The 21,615-nt window shown below is 47.4% G+C and overlaps 2 protein-coding genes across 2 annotated transcripts in view; both read left to right on the forward strand.

Moving 5' to 3' along the window:
* Nup210 (nucleoporin 210) overlaps nucleotides 1-21,615 on the forward strand; it is a 97,446-nt gene that overhangs the window by 24,796 nt on the left and 51,035 nt on the right. The window contains exons 6-15 of the mRNA XM_057764867.1: nucleotides 1,377-1,509; nucleotides 7,887-8,045; nucleotides 8,586-8,654; nucleotides 10,142-10,248; nucleotides 11,128-11,268; nucleotides 12,032-12,169; nucleotides 13,072-13,227; nucleotides 13,673-13,871; nucleotides 18,552-18,697; nucleotides 20,766-20,987. Of these exons, the coding sequence (XP_057620850.1) occupies nucleotides 1,377-1,509; nucleotides 7,887-8,045; nucleotides 8,586-8,654; nucleotides 10,142-10,248; nucleotides 11,128-11,268; nucleotides 12,032-12,169; nucleotides 13,072-13,227; nucleotides 13,673-13,871; nucleotides 18,552-18,697; nucleotides 20,766-20,987 (1,470 nt within the window). The remainder of the gene's footprint in view (nucleotides 1-1,376; nucleotides 1,510-7,886; nucleotides 8,046-8,585; nucleotides 8,655-10,141; nucleotides 10,249-11,127; nucleotides 11,269-12,031; nucleotides 12,170-13,071; nucleotides 13,228-13,672; nucleotides 13,872-18,551; nucleotides 18,698-20,765; nucleotides 20,988-21,615) is intronic.
* On the forward strand, nucleotides 15,084-16,228 carry LOC130871463 (glycine cleavage system H protein, mitochondrial). The gene has a single exon (XM_057764829.1). It carries the CDS (start codon nucleotides 15,124-15,126, stop codon nucleotides 15,634-15,636), a length of 513 nt encoding a protein of 170 aa, XP_057620812.1. The 5' UTR covers nucleotides 15,084-15,123; the 3' UTR covers nucleotides 15,637-16,228.

The raw sequence follows: 21,615 nt of genomic DNA on the forward strand, positions 1-21,615 counted from the left end.
CTCCCCACCTTTCCCCAGTTAGTAAAAGGCTTTTCCTGCCGGCCTTGCTAGGCAGCACCTGCCCTGTGTCCAAACCTGTGTAGGCCATCGGGGTACTGAAGCAAATCTGTGGAGATGGAAGATGGCCATAAATCCACCCAGAAAATTCTAGGTCTATTGTCATTTCCGTCAACAAGCAATCATTTCTGCCATCAGTTTTCTCCGACAAAAGCCGCAGCTCCTGGGTAATCTGGCACCCAGGGTACACTGGACAGGAGACCCTCTCATCCTTCTGCTCAGTCTCTCAGGTTGTTCCCTGAGGTCTAAACTGGACCTGAGGGGTGTGCTGGGGAAGAGACCGGGGAGTAGGAACTGAGTACACACAGCATTCCCCTGTCCGGTCATCCTGGACCTCTGAGCATTTGTGGAGTGAGAGCCTGAGCACTGGTAGCCACAGCATCTGTAGACATTGCTCTTGGCTCCTCTGGTTTCTTTCTGTGTAGTTACTGTCACTTTAACTCAAGATAGGACATGGGAAAGGTACAATGAGTAGTCATATGTTTTTTCAGTGACAGTTTTGAATGCATCCTGGTACCATACCCATGGGATTCTCCTGGGGTATAGGCTGTAGGGTTACAAGTGATATCCTACTTCTCCATGTCTCAGTAAGGACATACTTAGAAGTCAAAATATTAAACAGTTCTGGGGCTTTAGCTGTACCTGAGCTGTGTACCTAGTATGGGCCAGTCTTGGTATCGGTCCCCAGCACCATATATAAATATAACGAATTGGGCTCTAGAGATGGCTTAGTAGTTAAATGTGCTTGCTGATCTTACAAATAGCTCAATTTCATTTCCCAATAACGACATCAGGTGGCTCAGAATCTAGATATAGGGTATTCCCCTGGCCTCCATAGGCACACTCACACATGTAACATATATACACAGAGACACACACACATATATATATATATACATAATTTATGAGAAAATAAATGTTAAAAAAAAAAAAACCCAAACAACAACAACAAAACAACCATGGGTTGAAGAGATGATTCAGCAGTTAAGAGCACTTGCTACTTTTGCAGAGGACCTGGGTTTGGTTCCCAGTACCCACATGGTAGCTCATAACATCTGTAACTCCAGTTCCAGAGGATCCAACACCTTCTTCTGGCCTTAGTGGGAGTGAAGCATGCATGTGGTGCACAGACACACATGCAGTCTAAACATCACACCCATACTTATTAATACACGTGCGCACACACACATGCACACGTAGCCACAGAGCATACCACTATCACCCCAAAACCAAAAAATCCTTAAACCTTCTTACCCACAATTTCTCTGCTCCCATTCCTCACCCCACCTCACCCTCTTTCTCCTTTTCTCTGTGCTAAGAATGTTCGCCCTGCGGAAGTAAGGCTGCTGATCTTGGAGAATATCCTTCTGAGTCCAGCCTATGATGTCTACCTGCTGGTGGGGACGTCCATTCACTACAAGGTTCAGAAGATCAGGCAAGGGAAAATTACAGGTACATTCATGATTGAGAAGTCATGTTAGGTGTTTCCCTCTTTCTTTTAAAAGGTATTTTATTTTTTATGAATATGCATGTCTTGCCTGAATATTGGGGCAGGGATGGTTGGGGCTCTGTGCACACAGTACCTGTGGAAGCCCTCTGGAACTGGAGTTAGCCACTATGGTAGTGAGCTACTGTATAGGTACTGGGAACTGACCCTGGGTCCTCTGTGAAAGAAGCTGGTGATCTTAACCACTGAACTCTCTCTTCAGCCACTTTCCTGTTTCTTTTTTTTTTTAAATATTTATTTATTATGTATACAATATTCTGTCTGTGTGTATGCCTGCAGGCCAGAAGAGGGCACCAGACCCCATTACAGATGGTTGTGAGCCACCATGTGGTTGCTGGGAATTGAACTCAGGACCTTTGGAAGAGCAGGCAATGCTCTTAACCTCTGAGCCATCTCTCCAGCCCCCACTTCCCTGTTTCTTACTGTGATAAAATACACGGCACAGGAAGTTCACCACCGTAAAGCTTTTGTGTGTACAGATCAGTGGCGTTACATTCCTTCATAGCACTTTGTAACTGTCACCTCATCCATCTCCAGAACTTTTTCAATGTCCTCATTAAACACATCCCATCCCTCTCCTTCACACCCAACACCCACTAACCACTGTCTAATGAAGTTGACTGCTCTGGGGACCTCAGTTACATGCAATCCTGTGTACTCATTCTGTAACTGGGCTCCTATTGACTGTGTCCTCAAGGCCCATTGCCATCTAGACCTTGAGGGATCAGACCACATTTTATTCATCTGTCTGTCCTTTGACAGTTGGCATGGCTCCATCTTTTTTTTTTTTTTTTTGTCATGAAGAGTGCTGTGAACTCGGGTGTGCTTATAGCTGAGTCCTTGCTTTCAATTCTTCTGGCTGCATTTAGAGCAACTCCAGACTTATTGGCTCACGTTGGACCAGGTTGTGTCCATGGCCTGCCTCTGACTGATGAGCAAAGTTGAGCTTTGTCTTGGGTGGACCATTTCTACTCAGAATGTGAGAAAAACATAATTGACAAGAGTGGAGCTATTCTGGAAATTCTATGGTATTTAGAAGGTGAGGGTGGATGAGCTGGTCCTCCTAGGAATCCTGATGATGTAGTTCATAGATGCAGGAGTATGTTGTCAGAACACAGTGCTCAGAGGACCTCAAGACTAGTGTGCTGCATTCAGGGTTGTTCATCTAAGGACTTCAGCACATGACTCCCCAGGTGACCGCCAGAGTGACAGGTGACATTTAAGAGGCCTGTAGATGCTGCTACCTACAAGAGACTTAAGGTGTACAGTTTCCTGCATTGAATTCTTGGTTGCATAGTAGCTCATGGATGGGAACCTGAGAGGTACCATGTCTATGAGCCACCAGTGGTGTCTGGTTAGTCATCCTGGAGTAGGTATTGCTTGGTCCATATGAAGGATTCTACCTCCTGCTTCTGTATCCGGTTCTCTGAGGACAAAGATGGAAGGAAGAAGCTTGTGTTTTGTGAGTGTCTGCTGCATGCTAAGCAGGTGGATCAGCCTTCTGCATGATGTCCAGTCAGAGTCAGGATACTATACAAGAGGATGTGCAGGGAGCCCAGCCCAAGGGTCCTGTCAAAGCTTGATATCAGCTTTGACTGAGGAAAGATGTTATGGAAGGACAAGGATGGTTCTAAGACTGTGGCAAGGTTTTCTGGGACCTTGGTGAAGCAGTTGTAAGTGGAGTTCTGTGGTCGCCAGTGTGACATCATAAGAAGGAACATGGTTGGGAGAGCGAAAAGCCAGAGAACACAAGCAGGCTTGTATAAAATTCTGCAAGGACACAGATCAGGAAAGGGATTGCCTTAAAGGATAAAGACCTGGAAAGGGTAGCGTTGTGGTTGTCCTCTGAGCTAAGCAACTGGCATCTTGGGACATTCACTTGTGCCCCTTGCAAAAGATCATCCCAGCTAGGTTTGCTTACAGTTTACATCCCACGTAGAGAGGAGGAAAGGCACGTGGGCTTCTCACCTGAGTATCTAGCTGCTCCTGCCACCTGGCTGCCTTAACTGCATGGGCCTACAGGAAAGCCAACATCCCTGCTGGGGAAGGCTTGGGCTGGTTGCAGGAGGAGTACCCACATCCCTGTAAGCAGCTCCTCACCTGTGCTCTGTAAGGAAGTTCAATAAACTCCTTGGTTCCCCTCAGTGAACTTTGGTGGAATTGTGCTTCAGCTTTTCATTGGGCTCTTGGGAGGAAAGGTGGCTTTTGCTTACATTCCCCTGGAGAAGAAATTGTACCTACAGGTGGACATTGCCGAAAGTGTTTCACTAGGACTGAGCACCTCTGAAGTTCAGAATAGTTCTGAGAACTCTTCCTTTTAGGACTCGGCAGCCCTGGGAAGTGAGCTTCTTGAAGACCCCCTGGGACACAGAGGAAAACCTAAAGGCCACAGAGCTATAGAGTCCAACTGAGTATTATCTTTTTGCTGCTGTCCCCTCAAAAGAAAGTCAGGAAAACATACTAAGGATAGTGTCTGGGCTTTGTATTTCTTCTAGCAATAAGGTGGAGATGGTCTACTATACAGGGTCCATTAGAGATGACACTGGCCAGGTTGGGAGAGGAGGGGGCCAGCATGGCTGGGAGGCACTGGGCTGGTATTTTAAGGAGCTTATCATAAATCAGCACCCAAGTTCACCCTGCCCTGCTTCCTGACTGTGGGTGTGTATAACCAGTCACCTCATACTTCCCCTATTGTGCCTTTCAAACTGTGAGCCCAAAGCCCTTTTCTTCCTCAAATTTCTATTGCCGGGCCTTTTGGTAAACAGCTAGCATAGTGGTTCATGGCTCAGAGAATTGGACCTACCAAAGGCTCAGAAACTTTGCAGATTTGGTGACTCATCTGCCGTAGAAATTGAGGGTAACAGCCCAGGAGAGACATCCCAGAGCCAGAAAGAGGCGAGTTCCCTGCTCTCATCGGTTGGCCACATGCCTATGTGATGGTTGATGATGTTGGCCAGGCGTGGAGAGGCTTCTGGAGGATGCCCTGGGAAGTAGCCTGCCAGCATTGGTTTACCAGGAGCAGAGTACACAGGTGGGGCCCCTGCCATTTTCTTCATATGGTCTTTTTTCCCCATCACTGTCTTTTGAGTGTTTTCATCATGTTTAGTTGTTGGCGTATCTTCTAACTTCCAGAGCTGGATTTACCCATTCTGTTTGGAAATTAATATCCAACTTATATTAATTGACATTTTCTTTCATAAATTTATGAAGTCTAGAAATTGGGAATTTCACTGAGACTTTCACATTAAAGAAATCTGCGGCTGGTCATGGTAGTGTCTCTGAACAGGCCCTCAGGAGGATGAAGCAGGCAGATCATGAATATAGATGATCCTGGGGTAGAATACACTATCAAAGTCAGCCTGGGCTATGGATCAAGGCCTTGTCTCAAATAGAAAAGCATGAAGATTCATTGAAAGTGATCAAAGAGGCACCCCTTCCCAGTCAGGAATTCTGAATTTACAGCAGCTTTTCAAGATGAGTGTTTTGGTTTGAGTACAGATGTTGACAGTTTGGATGACCTGCAGAAATCTTTTAGTTATGTGTATGGATGATTTGCCTGTGTGTATGTGCTCCATATGTGTTCCTGCAGAGGGCAGAAGAGGACATTGGATCCCGTGGAAAAGGCATTACAGATGATTTATGAGCTTCCTTGTCGGTGCTGGGAATAAATCAAACAAGTGCTCTTAACCACTGAGCCACTTCTCTTGTCCCAGAACCTTCTAATTAAAATATATGTATGTATGTATATATGTGTATGCATATTTATATTATTAAATATATAATGTGTATGGGTGTTTCTTGCATGTTTATCTAAGCACCACTGTGTGCCTGATGTCTGGAGGCCGGAATAGGGTGTTAGATAGTTAGATATGTGTGCTGGGAATTGAAACTGGGTCCTTTGGAGTAGTGGCCAGTGCTCTTAATACCCGAACCATTTCTTTAGCCCCAGCCTGTAAGAACCTTCTAACACAAAACAGGAACACAGACTTAACCAGCATAGCGCCTCTGAGGTACATCTCCAGTCCAACTCATTCTTAAAATTCTGCTGCACTCTCCCCACAAGGGCTGAGCTGGTGTATGTGTCACAGGTGGCAGAATGCCTTTTCTCCACTGTGTATTGTTGTGGTGCTTCTGTGTGAGCACTTGATGCAGACCCACACATTGTTTTCTCAGGTCTCTACAGCTTTCCACTGAATCTAGGCAGAAATCTATATGACTCCATAACTCTTACATCTCTTACATTCTGCAGGTTTGCTAAACCTGCATCATGGGATGGTACTGTGGTCTGCTCCCAGCTCAGGCAGTAACTGGACTGACTTGGCCTCAGCTGCTATGGCCTTTGAGGGCCTAGGCAGTAGAGGACAGTGAAACAGATCGTGGGAAAACATTTTGCTAGGATGCTTTATGGCCATGTAGTAACACACCTAGAGGGCTTCTATGAACATGTGTTATTGAGCCCTGCCCCTGATGCAGCAGGTTCTCAGACATACCCTCTGCACCTGGATCCCTCATCCACATGAGGTTCCAGGTGATGCTGATAGTCTAGGGATTGTACTCTGAGGACCTATGATTCAGAAGCAAGTCACTGAGGACTTTTTGGAGCACACAAGAGGTGTACTTCTTTCCCCAAATCCCCTTAGGTTCCTTCACTGGCCATATTCCATTTCAGGTCAAGAAGTGGTACATGGCTACAGCTCTACTGGCAGTGAGTGAGTGACTGGTTAGGACATGCCAAGGATGCAGGGGAGAGAATGTTAAAGTGGTTAGGCTTGGAGGCAGGGGGTGCTTGCTAGTCTGTTCCTAACTAGCTATAGGACTATGTCTTAGTCAATATTCTGTTAGATGGGATACTCAAGGCTGGTCCTTGCTATAACTCACAATCTGGAGATCCAAGAGCTCTGCCTTTTGTTTGCAGACCCCTTGACTGTTTCTCCTCGAGGCAGGTGGATCACGATGGCACCATGTGCCACATTGGTAAGAGAGGAAGCCAGGCTTGCTCTTCCATAACAGGAGCTAACTAGGGTCTAGACCTGCCTTTATTCCTTTCAAGGCCATGCCTCTAGTGACCTGACCACCTTCCCCTAGGCTACATGTTTTGTTTTTTAATTTCTTATTTTTTTTAAGAATGTTAAGCTTTTGAAATTACATGTCTGTGTTTTTGTGAGTATATACATGAAGGTGCAGATGCCTGTGGTGTTATAGGTTTCAGATCCCCTGGAACTAGAGTTACATGCAGTCGTGAGTTGCCCGTATGGGTCCTCTGCACTCTTACTCACTGAGTCATCCCTCCAGCCCCCAATCATTAATTTCTCTCCCTTTCTCTCTGGGGGTAGAATATGTAAGCATGGGGATATACCTGCCGCTGGTCGAGAACAGACTCAGTGTTGGTCCTAAATGTCCACTTTGGTTGAAACGGGGGTTCTTGTTATTCACTGTGCAGGCTAGCTGATGTTCAAGCTTCCAGGGATTCTTGTCTCCCATCTAGCCACAGGAATGCTGGGATTGCAGGCCCAAGCTACTGATCTTGTTTTATGTGGGTCCTGGGATTTGAATGCCCATCCTCATCCTTACTGAGCAAGTGCTTTATCAACTAAGCCACGTCTCCAGCCCTGGGCTATGCCCTTTGACGTGTTTACCAGGCTGAGGGCCAGACTTCTAGCATATGAAGTTTGAGTTCTCAACGCAGTGGAAGTCATGGCAGACCATGAGCTAGCTTCTGCTCAGCCCTGTCTAAAGTTGGGGTATCAGTAGTCCTTGTTCCTAGGGTTATTGAGGGATGAGGTAAGAGAAATTGGTCATGAGACATCTAAGCAAGCCCAGGGCATCTTGACCTTGGAGTCAGCTCTCACTTTCTCTTTCCTGGGAACTGAATTCTTGTCAGCAGTTGTCATTCAGATCAAAATGCTTATGTTCTCTGCCCAGATGTTGGTTTTCCCAGAATCTGTGATTTCCTGGGGAATTGTTCTGTGTCCTGGACTATTGCTGGGAAAGGTATTTTTATACAAAATAGATACAGAGGGCACAAATAGTGATCAGAACAACAGTCATTCTTCGCGATGGTAAGCTGAGCATCTGAAACTCAATAGGATACCGTTGGCTAACAGCCTTTTTTGGTAATACCAATGAGAACCCCACTGGAGCCTGGATGTAGAGAAGAGCTTGCTCAATTCAGGGCATGGTCAGATGCCCACCCCTGTTAGTACTCTTCAAGCAGCTGTCTTGACGGCAGGTGCCAAGAGTCAGGCCTGGAGAAGGCTGTATTGGTACCCAGCATTTCACATCCTTACCTTCCCGGCTTTTCTTGTCTCTTTTTCACATCCAGAACTCTCAATGCCTTCTGATCAGTATGAGCTGCAGCTTCAGAACAGCATCCCAGATCCTCAAGGAGACCCTAACCAGCCTGTGGCAGTCCTGACACAGGAAACATCAAGGGTCACTGCCATGCAGATGGGACAGAGCAACCTGGTCCTGGGCCACAGGAATATCCTCTACTCTGGCACTGTGTCATGCCTACTACTTTGAAGCCAAGTTGTTTTTCTCCTTCAAAGCCAGCCAAGACTAAAAATAGCACTGTTTTCCCCATCTGCCTGAGAATCAGAAAGAACCTAAATAGCAGCCCGCTGAGTGGAATTGCTCACCTCTGTGGGTGACTCAGAGAGACTCCCAGAGATGGGGTCTGTGGCAGAGGCTCACATCATTCCAGGCTTCTGGAAGCTTCTCAGGAACCACAGCAGAAGCTGTGTGAATACTGGCATATAAGTTGTTGAGAACCCAAGATTGATTTTATGCCATGTGGTCCCTGAGGTCCCTTGCAAAGACCCTGGTTTTTAGGGTAGACAGTACAGCAAGGGTCTTGACTCTCCCGCATCTTTGCTCTAATTGGCCTAAGCTAGAAGTTCTGAACCCACCTCTCAGTGTACATGATGTCTGCATGTGCTCAAGCCACGTGAGTCAGGCTAGAACCCAAGCTGCTTTTTAAAAATTTTGTCTCTTAAGTTTTGTACCTTAATTAAGAATTCAGGTATCCGCATGCAAGGAGCTTCCAGGCTGCCCAACAGCACCATCTATGTGGTTGAAGCCGGGTACTTAGGTAAGTGTGGCCCCCTGGGGGACATTGATAGCTTTTGACTTCATCAGTTCAAGAAATCAAAAAGTACAAACAAGAACTGCAGTTCAGCTTGGCAGTATGTGTCTTAGTTAACACGAACCTGACCACATCCTCTGTCTGCCAGATTCAGGGGCATCAGTCCTCAGCCCCAGCATCATGCAGACCTGACTATACCTGACAAGGTTGGGGACCCTGGTGCTCGGTTACAGGGCATCCTTAGATTGACATAACAGTTGGCAGTGCCTTGACCAGGAAAAAGAAGGAGGCATTAGAGAGAGGAGGAAACCATCTGTAGCAGTAAAAGACTCTGAGGTCCACTAGGGCCTGAGAGCTTCAGTGATAGCCAGCACCAAGGCCTTTGGGCTATATGTGTCACGGGTGCCACCGTGGCAACATTTCCTGGGGTGTGAGGCAACTCACCTGTGGAGTACACTGCCAAAGTTCAGTCAGAAGAGGGATGACCAGATGGGCAGCAAAACCCTTAAGAACCTCTTGTCAGAGAGCTTGTGAGCCTCTTGTGATGCAGAATCCAGTTGACAGTAGCAACCCCAGGGAGGGTGACCATTTGTGTCTCAGCAGCATCCTTTACCTGATTGGTCTGTGACGAGACTTAGCTTCACAGCAGAGGCCATTACAAACAGGTGGCAAGACTATGGTGGGAATAAACACCAGGGCAGAGGAAAGACTTCTGGAGATTCTGTGTATGACAGGTGCTGTGTCAGACTGAACTTCTGTGGTGGGAAGGGTGAAGAGAGTGAACAGCTTGGCTGGCGTTGTGCAGATGAAAAAGCAAACCGTATCGTGGGAATAGAAGTAGCTAGTCTGGCATCCTAGCTCAGTACCCTCAGAGCCCAGACCCAGATACACCTTATCCAGAGCTCTCCAGTGCTCTAGCCTGGGATACAAAACCTGTCCTAGCTTCAAGCTAGTCCTGCTATGCCTGAGAGCTTGAACTTCCTGTCACTACAGGTGAGACACTGTATTGCCGCAGTGTACACATCCTTCAGCCTCAGAGTCTAAATGACCATGGTCTTGACCCGACCCTTGTGACCATGGGATAGACTTACATTGGCCAGTGAATAGACCAGCTGAGGATTCAGAGTCTAGATGGTCTGTGGCCTCAGGCTAGATCTACTGGAACCTTGGACATTCTGGGATGTCAGAACCTTGATTGCCACAGCCTCAGAGCTTAAACCTACTGAGGGTCAGATTCAGGCTAATGAGCCCATTAGTGTTTAGAGTGTGTATGTTCAGTGTTGGTCCCAGGGATCAGAAAGATCAGCTTTGGTTCTCTAAGTCAGGAGTAATGGGTGGCCATCAGGTCCCCTACCTCCACATCCCCAGCAGCCACACCGATTCAACATTGGGGGGCTTCTACATGGGTGGGTAGATAGTGTTTAGCCTCAGGTTCTTTCTCAGTCCTGCTGCCCTTGTAGCCTGAGTGTTGAACTCCCTACTTCCTGTTCTAGGGTTCACAGTCCACCCTGGTGACAGATGGGTGCTTGAGACTGGGCGTCTATATGCAATCACCATCGAAGTATTTGATAGGTCCAGCAACAAGGTCTACCCATCTGACGTGAGTGCCTGCTGGGGTTCTGATGGGGGGATGCTGAGGGATCAAATGTCCAAGGAGCAGTCCCCACATACGCAGATTAGAGCTTCCTGTGGTACTTTTAGGGCTGTGGAGATGGTATCATGGGTCCCTGTTAGATTGTGAGCTGGTGTTATCCCCTCGTGCAGGGCTGGGGGTAGATAGCCCAGGCAGCAGGGCCTATGTGAATAGTGGTAGTGGTGGTAGTTCTGTGTGTTCCTTCTGTTCCTTACATGGGGTCCTGAGGTGAGAGTTCATTTTGCTTTGGAGATAGTCTGGGGTCTGGATATACCTACTGCCTTCCAGAAGCTCTCAAGTGACCAAGACAACCATGTTTAGCTTCTGAGAAGGCATGCAAGGTGAGTTGGGGAGTGGTGGTCATCCTTCTGTCACGAAGGAGAGCCTCCCAGTGCCCTCACATAGGTCACACAGTCTCTTGCTGTGGTGTTAGGGATGTTAGGAGGCCAGCCTCCTTTTTCTTCTGGCAGAGGTCCTTCTGTCCCCTGCTGAACAATGACTAAGCAATGGCTATGCTTGAAGCCCCTGCTGTCAGGGACTCAGTTCTTGTTTTAAATTCATTGGTTCATCGCAACTCCAGGATCTGGGAGAGTGACAGTAGGCTGTCAGCTACCTTGAGGATCACATATCCAGCTAGAACTGTGGTGCTGGGTCTTGGGGCCTAATGCTAGGTAGGGAAGAGCCAGAGCACTGGGGCCTCATTCCTTCTGCCTGCTTTGTTTAAGAGGCTTTGGGACCACGGAGGCTCCCAGCCTGGCCTGACTGCTGTTTTGGAGCTCTCTCAGTCTCGTGATGCCACACTCATCTGTCAGAAGCTACCCTCACCCATCCCGCTTGCCTTTCCAGAACATCCGAATTGAAGCTGTTATTCCTGCTGAGTTCTTTGAGGTTCTGTCCTCTTCCCAGAATGGGTCTTATCATCACGTCAGGGCGATCCAGAGTGGCCAGACGACCATCAGCGCTACCCTCACCTCTGTGGTGGACCAGGTGAATGATGTCAATCCTTTTCCGTATCCTAGGCCCTGGGCACCCGTAACCCAACTCTGAGGGTAGAAATGTCAGTTGGCACGTACTTTGCCCCAGGACAAACTCTGCCTCTGCTCTGGTTCCTAAGGAGACTTTCCCACTTTGGGCTTGAGCTCCAGATGCCCTTGGCCGTCCATAGCTTGTTGGGGGTCTTCCTGTGCCATAAGCTTTCTCTTCCTCCACCTGCACCCATCTACACCTAAGATCGAATACAGATTTTGTTTGGGGATAGCATGGGCAGTAGGCCCACTTGCCCCCATTACCTGTTCTGTCTGCTTGAGTCCTTCAGCCTTTGTTTTTGTCTTGTACTGAAAAGCCTTGTCAGCCCTTGAGAGCAGTATTTTACCAGTGAGAACATTGTCAAGGGTATTCCTCTCCCCTGCCTCATACAAGCCCTCCAGACCTGAGGGAGGCAGCATGTGGAGAGCTAGGAAAGGCATCACTGTAGCTCTGGGTTTGGTTGAGATGCTCCAGGACTCAGTTTCTTTATCTGTAAACTGGGGACAACCACATCCAGCCTGTGAGGAATACCTGAGGACTCAAATAAGAATGTACACGAGTAACCATTAAAGATTGACAGCAAGTCCACTATCTTTTCAATCCTCTTAGGAACACAGCTACCTTTTATGGACTGGTCCTCAAGGATGGGCAGGGTATAGGTGACAGAAAAATAACTAGTGATAATGTGGTTGCCATGGTGACACGCAGCAATCTCATCTTGCAGGATGGAGGGGTCCATGTGCTTCAGGTACCTGTGTGGAACCAGCAGGAAGTGGACATTCATATCCCCATCACACTCTATCCCAGCATCCTGACATTTCCGTGGCAACCAAAGACCGGAGCCTATCAGTACACCATAAAGGTGAGTGAGAGACTGCTTTAGGTATTTTCTTTGAGGCGTTTCCTTGGAATGATGACTCTGTTTTCATCCTTTTCTCTATTCATTTATTGAGACAGGATCTGAACTATGTAGGACTCAGTAGGTTGGCTTAGAACGAACTATCCTGCTATCTCTGTCTGTCTAGGGCTGAGACAGGTGTATTTCACACCTGTCTGCACACTAACGTCTGTCACCTTTCTTACTTGGGATTTCAGGTTGATCTGACCTAGAGGAAGGCCTGTCATTAACTCCCTGAAGAGGGTTAGGAACAGGCGGAGCTGTGTGCTGGGTGTGCTTGTGAGTTGTGCAAGTGGATCCGTGAATGACCAGGGTCTGAGCTCTGGGAGGTGACACTGTCATAGCTGTGTTTGTATGTCAGTTGCCAGGTCCCCAGAACAGGAGGACTGGAAATGAGATAAGATGGAGGAAGGGAGGGCCACAGGGAACATCTGAGGAAATGTTGGCTTGTACCACATCTCTATGGGCAGGCCTTTGGCTGTGTGTATAGGTATGATTTTTGAATGTATGAACATGTGTGTACTTGGTATGCTATGTGTGTGTTTGAGAATGAGCTCATGACTGTGTGTGCAAATGTGTGTGGTGTTTATGGTGTCAACATAAGTGAGTGTGAATGTGGGTATCAGATATGGCTGAGTGTAAGGAGACATGTGAATAATGAGTGTGAACAGGTGTGTGAATGTGTGGCAGTGGGTATTTGTGAGCAGGGGTGTGTGTGTGTGCTCACAGTTCAACCTGGGTATGAATAGATGAGCATGTTTGTGTGATAATGAAGAAGAGTGCATACTTGCCCCCACCCTGTATTTTCCCAGGCAGGGAAGGGTAAGGGACTGATGGATTGGATCCCATGTCATTTTCCTCCCTAGGCCCAAGGGGGCAGTGGGAACTTCAGCTGGTCTTCGTCAAGCTACATGGTTGCCACAGTCACTGTCAAGGGCGTCATGACCACGGGCAGTGACACTGGACTCAGTGTCATCCAGGCTCATGATGTTCAGAACCCTCTCCATTTTGGTGAGATGAAGGTAAGATGATGATGGGACATTAGGTGGAGAGGTTCAAGGTAGAGGCTCCAGTCATCCCTCAGGCCTCATTCGGAGCTCTTATTCCTCTGCCTGTAGTTGTAGGTGGGTGGGGGATTGATGGACCCATCCCAGCCCTGATCTCAAGGAGTCAGGCCCCATAGAACTGACTGCATGGCTACTCAGAACATGATGGGGGGTTCCCACTAGCTGTGCTCCCGCCACTCAGGCTCCACCTCAGGCTTTGTTGCCAGTCAGGAGAGGGAGACTGGGATAGCATTCCTTACTGGGAGGAGAGGCCCGGGGAGGAAAGGGCTGGGAGAGAATCCTTGCTGCCACCCCCATCCTTTCCAGGCACTGGCCCAGCCCTTCACCTTATCCTCGTAGGAAACACCAACAGCCCCGCTAGTCTTCCTCCTGATGGGCCTGGGCTCTTCTCTTTCTCTAGGTGTATGTGATTGAGCCCAGCAGCATGGAGTTTGCCCCGTGCCAGGTGGAGGCTCGAGTGGGCCACACCCTGGAGCTGCCCCTGACAATCAGTGGTTTCATGCCTGGCAGTGCCAGTGAGGTGGTTACCCTAAGCGACTGTTCCCACTTTGACCTGGTGGTGGAGGTGGAGAACCAGGGTGTGTTCCAGCCATTGCCAGGTAAACCAGTAGCAGAATGGGAGCCAAGATGGTGTGGGTTCTCTGTGGGCACCAGAGGGGCCACAACCTAAGAGATGGTTCTTGCCCCTGCTCCTGTCCGTTCTGAATCTTGCCTGATGTGTTACCCTTGACAAGCTTATATGCTCTGTATCTCTTTGATGTCTGAAAGGAATCTTCTGTCCTTGTTCATGTTTCAGTTCATGAAGTGGAACAGGTGCTCATACTATGATGTATACTTGGGGTTTGGATTAGTTCAATCGTAATGCCTGTGACAGGCCCAGGCCACCCCGAGTACATTCTTCTCAGCCTCCTGTCTTGGGGGTAGTATTGGTGGTGGCTGACAGTGTCAGCCCTGCATGTGTGGGGCAAGCGGTTTTTCTAGCTGGCCTCATTGAGGCTGTGCACCTGTAACAGGAGCTGCTGGTGGGCCATGTGTCCAGTGAAGACACTGGGGCAGCTTGGTTGCTCCAGTGGTCACATAGGGCCTGTGCAGGGATGGGACACAGACCTGCAGCTCCAGTTTCTGTGAGCTGTGGCCTCCCAGAGGCATGGATGTAGGCAAGGTGAAGATTAGCTCTGATTTACAGGTTAGGAAATCTGTGGGATACTTGGATTATGAGTAGAAGCAGGCTATAGGTAGGGTGTTGGCAAGTACCAGGACAGCATTTGGTGAGTGAATGTGCCCATGCCATGCCTCAGAGGTGGAAACTCTGGCAGGACTTATCACATGGTGAGCCTAGAACATCAGGGCCTATTCCATTACAGGGGGCTTGCACCTACTGAAGGTATTTGAGCAGAAAGGGATGTAAATCTCAAATGGCACATAAACTTTCCAGGTGGTTTTGATGACATCCAGAGCTGCACAGAAGATCCTAGGGATAGGTTCCTAGTGTCTACCCCTACAATCCAGGGTACATGCCACAGGACTGTCTGAGAAAGGGACTGTATCCGGTTTCTTATTGGCAAAAGCAATATGAAATGGGGCAAGTATTTGCAGATCATATTTCTGGAAAGGGGTTAAGATCTAGACTATGGAAAGAACTTCTGTGTGTCAACAATAAAACAGATAAATGATTTAATAGCTCACAAAGAACTTGAGCACATATTTTTGTGAATGTTACATGTAGTAGTCACTATTGTAGGAAAAGATGCCCACCCTCATCAGTCATCTCAGAAATTCAAAGCAAGCCGGTGACCGCCCGCCTCGCCCGGTGGCGGAGGCACAGTGCGGTTACCCTAGGAACCCCCGATCATGTCGCTGCGAGTGGCTAGGAGCGCGCGGGTTGTGGCCTGCAACCTGCGCAGCGCCCTGGCCTCCTGCCCGCCGCGGCCCTGGGTGCCGAGCGCCGCCGCTGTCCGCGCGCTGCGCACTGGATCCGCTGTGCAGTCGGTGCGTAAATTCACAGAGAAACACGAATGGATAACCACAGAGAATGGTATTGGAACAGTGGGAATCAGCAATTTTGCACAGGAAGCTTTGGGAGATGTTGTTTACTGTAGTCTACCTGAAGTTGGGACAAAATTGAAAAAACAAGATGAGTTCGGTGCTTTGGAGAGTGTGAAGGCCGCCAGTGAACTCTACTCCCCTCTGTCGGGAGAGGTGACCCAAGTCAACGAGGCTCTTGCAGAAAACCCGGGGCTCGTCAACAAATCCTGTTATGAAGATGGTTGGCTGATCAAGATGGCACTGAGTGACCCTTCAGAGCTGGATGATCTAATGAGTGAAGAAGCCTATGAAAAGTATGTGAAATCCATTGAGGAGTGAACACGGTACCCCACTCCCAACAGAACTGTGGGGTAACCTGCTCCAGGATGCTTGTCTTAAATTAGTGGAGGATAGTAGATTTGAAGTAACTTTTAGTAATACTGATGGAAGGAAACTATTCTCTACAGTGCTACTTAAAAAACCCAACTTCCTGATGGGTGCAGATAAACACAATGTACATATGTTTAATAATCCTCATGCTAGGTATTTAAACGAGGGGTTAAGCACTGGTGTTTAGAATTCTTGATCATCTATGGTAAAAAAAAAATGGTTATGAAGCTGGGTTTGGTGATGAACCTATCCTTTAATCCCGGCACTCAGCAGGCAGATCTCTTGTTAGTTCGAGGTCAGCCTGGTCTACTAACAAGTTCTAGGCCAGCCAGAGTTACTTGGTGAGATCCTACTCAGTGATTATGAGAATTCCGTAATTCACGATAACAGTGTTATAAATCTCCCATAATATTGTAACTTGCCCACATCCACCACTGGATTTTGGCTAAAAGACTTCATGTGTCTTCTCATTGGCAATGCCTGGGAGCACAGGAAAGTATCGTACAGTGGCAGGTGCAGGACAGCACTGTCGTAATTTTACCACGTGCTGCATTGGCTGCCATGTTTTTCCTCTATGAAGTACTGGCTTTGCAACGCAGTGAGAAACAAATAAAACAGTCATCCTCTTTAAAAAAAAAAAAAAAAAAAAAAGAAATTCAAAGCAAAACAAGGACAGGGCTGGAGAGATGGCTCAGTGGTTAAGAGCACATGTTGCTCTTCCAGAGGACCTACGTTTGTTTCCTAGTACCCACATTAGGTACCTTATGACTGCCTAACTCCAGTTCCAGGGATCCAGCGTCCTCTTCTGGCCTTCATGAGTATTGCATGCATGTATGTGCATTACATATACATAATTAAAAGTAAAATAAATCTCAAAGAAGAAACATAAAGAAAACTTCTCCCATTGAGGCAGCTACTATTATAGCAACAGAAAATATCAAGGTTGTGAGGAAACTGGAATTCATGCTCTTTTGGAGGATATTAAAAGGCAGCTATTGTGGAAAACATTGTCTTAGATTCTCAGAAGTTTAAGTAGAATTACTGTATGATCCAGGAAGTTTCATTTCTAGACATAGACCTGTTATTGAAAGTACAAATGCAAAGACATATATGTCAACCCAGAGAGGCATTATTCACTCATGCGGGCAGTCAGGTGCCGTCGGTAGAGGACTGGGCTCATGGCAGGTTCCATCCTAAGAAGGAAGGAAGCTCTAATGTGGCCTGGTACTGAGAAGCCTTGAGGACGTTGTGCCAAGTGAGCAAAGGCAGTCACAGGAAGATAAATGCTTTGTAATTCCACTTAGGTGACAAGAAACAAATAATGGTGAATGCCAGGGTAGAGCAGTTAGTACTGGACATTTCAGGTTTGCGAGTCAAAGGGCCTGGGCAGCACTGGTGATGGGACCTGCACAATTCTGTGGCAGGTGGCTATATATAAGAATATTAAGTGGGATTTTTTTCCCTTGAGACCAGGTCTCACTATTAATCACTGACCAGCTTAGAAGTCACTATGTAGAGCAGGTAGACCTTGAACTCATAGAGATTTGCCTTCTGCCTCTACCTTCAGAGTGTGGGGATTATGGGTCTGCAGCACCATGATCGGTCATCCCCACCCCCTTTTGTTTAAGGTGAGAAGTCCATATGTTGTATACTTTATCATAATTCAAATTTGTTTTAGCTTGGTTTCTGTGACTGATAAATACCATTGCCAAAAACATCTTGGGGAAGGAAAAGGTTTCTTTGGCTTACAGGTTACAGTCCATTTTTCAGGAATTCCAGGGGAGGAACCTGGAGGCAGGAACTGAAGCAGAGGCTATGGAGGAATACTCTGTGAACTAGCTCAGCCCGCTTTCTTATACAGCTTGGGACCATTTGCCCAGGGATGTCACCATTCACAGTGGCCTGGGCCCCCCCACATCTGTAATCAATCAAGGAGATGCCCCCCAGACTTGCTCAGCTTGTTCACAGTCAACCTGACAGAGGCAGTTCCTTCACTGAGTGTCCCTCTCCCCAGAGTTACTCATTTGTGTCATATTGACAAAACAAACCAGTCTAACATCAATACGATTCTTACAAACTTAATTAAAATTTGATGGAAAGTGATGGCACAGATGAAAAGCAGCTGCCGGCGAAGCAAATTAGGAGAGACACTTATCTGCACACATACCTGCCTGCCACTGGTCTGCCTCCTCTGGACACAGCCAGCAGAAATGCTGGGGTATGCCATCTAGAGATAGACCCGTATATGTCCACTTTGGTACTGTGTAGCACAGCCCAAACTAGAACCACGGTGGCATGAGGAAGTCTTGCTGTACAGAACAGTGTACAGAAATGTGAGTAAAGGCTACTGGACCGTGAAGACTCTGAGAACTTTGCAGAGGAAGACAGACCAGGTAGCCTGCGATCCCTACCCTACTTTATCTAAGCCGTAGACACAGCACAGTGAGGCTATTCTGATGAAAGTTGGGAGGGATTGGAGACCAGAAGAGTCCTCTAGGGGAGGCTAAGCTGCTGGTAAGCTCTCTCTTGACATGGATCCTGGACACAGGGTATGTTGAGCATGTGGGGAAAGATGGGAAATCATTTCCAGTTGTATGTATACCAGACCTGTGTGTAATATACATGAATTATGCTTGAATTTGCTTTTGTTTGTTTGTGTTTTGGGGTGCTGGTGATGGAATCTAGAGCATTTTTCATGCTAGGTAACTGTTTTGCCACTGAGTGACAGCTCCTACCCTCTAGAAAACTTAAATTATAATCAAATAAAGTTGTATATGAAGTCCAGAATGGAAAGGGGCCATGGGCCTGCCATGCCTTCCCCTTGAAGAACAAGTTCGTGTTTACTTTTGGTTTTCTTTGTGCAGGGAGACTGCCGCCGGGGCCTGAGCACTGCAGTGGGGTGAAAGTGAGAGCTGATGCCCAGGGATCTACTACCCTCCTTGTGAGCTACACACATGGTCATGTACACTTGGGTGCGAAGATCACTCTCGCCGCCTACCTGCCCCTCAAGGTGAGCTGTGCTTGTCCTTTGTCATCTGCCTTGTCCTCCACTTTTTCTTAAATGTTCCTGGAGGTTAGGTGAGGATGGCCTCTCTCCTTAGATCCTGCACTGTCTTTTGTTTTTGTTTTGTTTTTTGCTAACTTGACAACTATCTAGGGTCATATGGGAAGAAGGAAACTCAGTTGAGAAAATGCTCCCATCAGAAAGTCAGTGGAGTATTTTCTTAAATAATGATTGATGTGGGTAGTCCTGGGTTGTATAAAAAGCAGGGTGAGCAAACCAAAAGAGTTTCTTCATGGTCTCTGCTTCAGTTCCTGATTCCAGGTTCCTACCTTGAGTTCCTATTCTGACTTCTTCATGATGGGCTGATTGGAATGTGTAAGCCAAATAAATCCTTGCCTTCCCATGTTGCTTTTGGCCATGGCATTTACGACAGCAATAGAAAGCAAATCAGAACAGATCCCAACTGCTATCATTTGTGCCTGTGGGCAGGGTGTGAGTTCCTTAGCACCACAGCCACCCCGGTTCATAAGGACAGTACGGGGCTTTCTGTCCAAAGCTATGTGAGTTTTCCCTTTGCTCACTGGAGACTTTGAGGACCTCATGGGTTTACTAGCCAGCTCACCATTTACTTCAGTGAATGTTGAGAACCTGAAGTGTGTGCTAGGCACTGTTCTTTGCCAAATACAAAACAGACCCAGGAACTTTCCCTGAGACCCAGGAACTTGCCCTGGATGCCTCTACACACTGATGGGAGAGATAAAGCCATAAACCCAGGTGTGGTGATGCACACCTGTAAGCCCAGCTCTCAGGTACCTAAGGCAGGAGGGTCTTGAGTTCCAGGCTGCCTGGACCTAGTCTCAGTAATGAGACCCATTTCAAAAAAAGAAAATAAAACAGCCCAAATAAACAGGAAAACAAAAGGAAAGTGGGGAGAGCTCCATGGAGCATGAAGGGCAGCAAGCCGGCCCTGACTGAGCTGGCCAGGAGCTTCCCATGAGAGCTATCTTCTGCTCCACACTCCACCAGACTCCTCACTGACGAACGTGCCAGGCAAGCACTCAACCACATCCTCAGACCTTTTTAGTTTTATTTTGGGCTGGTTTTGCTATGGAGCCCAGTTTGGACTCAAATTCAAAATCCTCCTTCCTACCTCTACTTCCTAATAGCAATATTACAGCCCTATGCCTCCACACTGGCTAGTTTCTGTTTTTTAAAGCACAGGATGGGGTGGGGGTAGAGGGAAGCTAAAGAGAAGGTTCCATGGTTAAAGCAGGAACTAGAGAATTGACTCAGTGGTTAAAACTCTAATTCTCTGTTTCTCCAGAAGACCCAGGTTTAATTCCCAGCATCCACATGATGGCTCACAACTACTTGTAAATACAGTCCTAGGGCATCAGAGCCTTCCTTGTCCTCTGTAGACACATGTGGTACATAGACATACATGCAGGTAAAATACTCATAGAATATAATGATAGTGTGGTAGAGATGAACATATGTGATCAGTATTATGTCCTGCATTCAATATTTGGTCAGTACTGTGTTGGGACCTATACAAGGTGTCATCCTGGCTCCCAAGCACTCTCTCTGTGGATATCAATGTATTTCTGACTCTTAGCTGTGAGAAGTGAGCATGAAGAACATGTTTTTGTTCATGAAGTTGTTTCTCTCCCATTTAGTCTCTGTTAGGATAGATCCCAGGTAGGAATTTCTTGGACTTTTTATTTTGACAAGGTCTCTTTATGTAACCCTTGCTGACTCATGACCAGTCTGGCCTTGAACTCGTAGAAACTCACTTGCCTCTTCCTCTGCCTCCCGAATGCTGGATTTAAACTATGTACCACCATGTTTGGCATTCCAGTGTTCTCCCTACTTTAGTGAGGACCCAATTCTTTCCAAAATTCCTAGTTCATGGCCACCCAGTGCATATTGCCCACATGGAGACTAAATTTCAAAGAGGTTACAGGGTTTGCTTGGCAGGCCCACCCAAGAAGGGTGAGGACCTACCTTCTGGATGCTCAGCTTTGTCTGGTCACCTCCTCCCAAAACAATATTAAGCCTCCCCTTCTTCCTCCAGGCTGTGGATCCCTCTTCTGTTGCTGTGGTAACCCTGGGCTCCTCTAAGGAGATGCTGTTTGAAGGAGGCCCCAGGCCATGGGTCCTGGAACCTTCCAAATTCTTTCGGAATGTTACTTCTGAAGACACAGGCAGCATTAGCTTGGCTCTCTTGGGTACTCCAGCCTCCCGAAATTACCAGCAGCACTGGGTCCTTGTGACCTGCCAGGCCTTGGGTGAACAGGTAAGTGAACAGCTGCCCTCAGTCCTGTCTTGCCTATGGGGAGCTAGAAAATCTACTCAGTTCTCAGAGAGCCCTGAGAGTGTTGTTTCTGTTGTATCCATTTTACAGACAAGACAGCCCAAAGTGACCTATTGGATTCCAGAGCACATACCAGCTTTCTTAAAGCCAGCCTGTAGGTGGCCTCCTCTTTCTCGGGGCTATAAGTAGGAGTAGAAGTGTGAAATCAGGAATCATAAAGCCCCATGTTTTAAGGTTGGGCCACTGTGAAAAGGATTGAGACCCTTGACCTGGGTTCTTTCCAACTTGTTCTTTCTAGATGGGGTGGATGTGGCATTGCCTATGTGTGTGAACGCCTTGTTCTCCCTATGCAGCCAAGGCTAGCTTGAATGAAATTCACTCTATAGTTATGTAGCACAGGCTGACCTTGAACTCATCTTGCCTCAGCCTTCCAAGCGGTGGGATTATAGGCATAAGTTATTATGCTTAACTATGATGTTGCTAAGGGTTTGTTTTCAGCTTTGTTTTTAGTCCTGAGAACCAAAAAGTATTGGAAGGTTAAGCTGATGATCCAAGTGTGCCATATCCTTAGTTACTATGGGGCCTGCGTGGCTGGGGCAGCACCCTTTTC

Source organism: Chionomys nivalis, chromosome 1 (genome assembly GCF_950005125.1).
Source record: "Chionomys nivalis chromosome 1, mChiNiv1.1, whole genome shotgun sequence".
Taxonomy (NCBI): Eukaryota; Metazoa; Chordata; class Mammalia; order Rodentia; family Cricetidae; genus Chionomys; species Chionomys nivalis.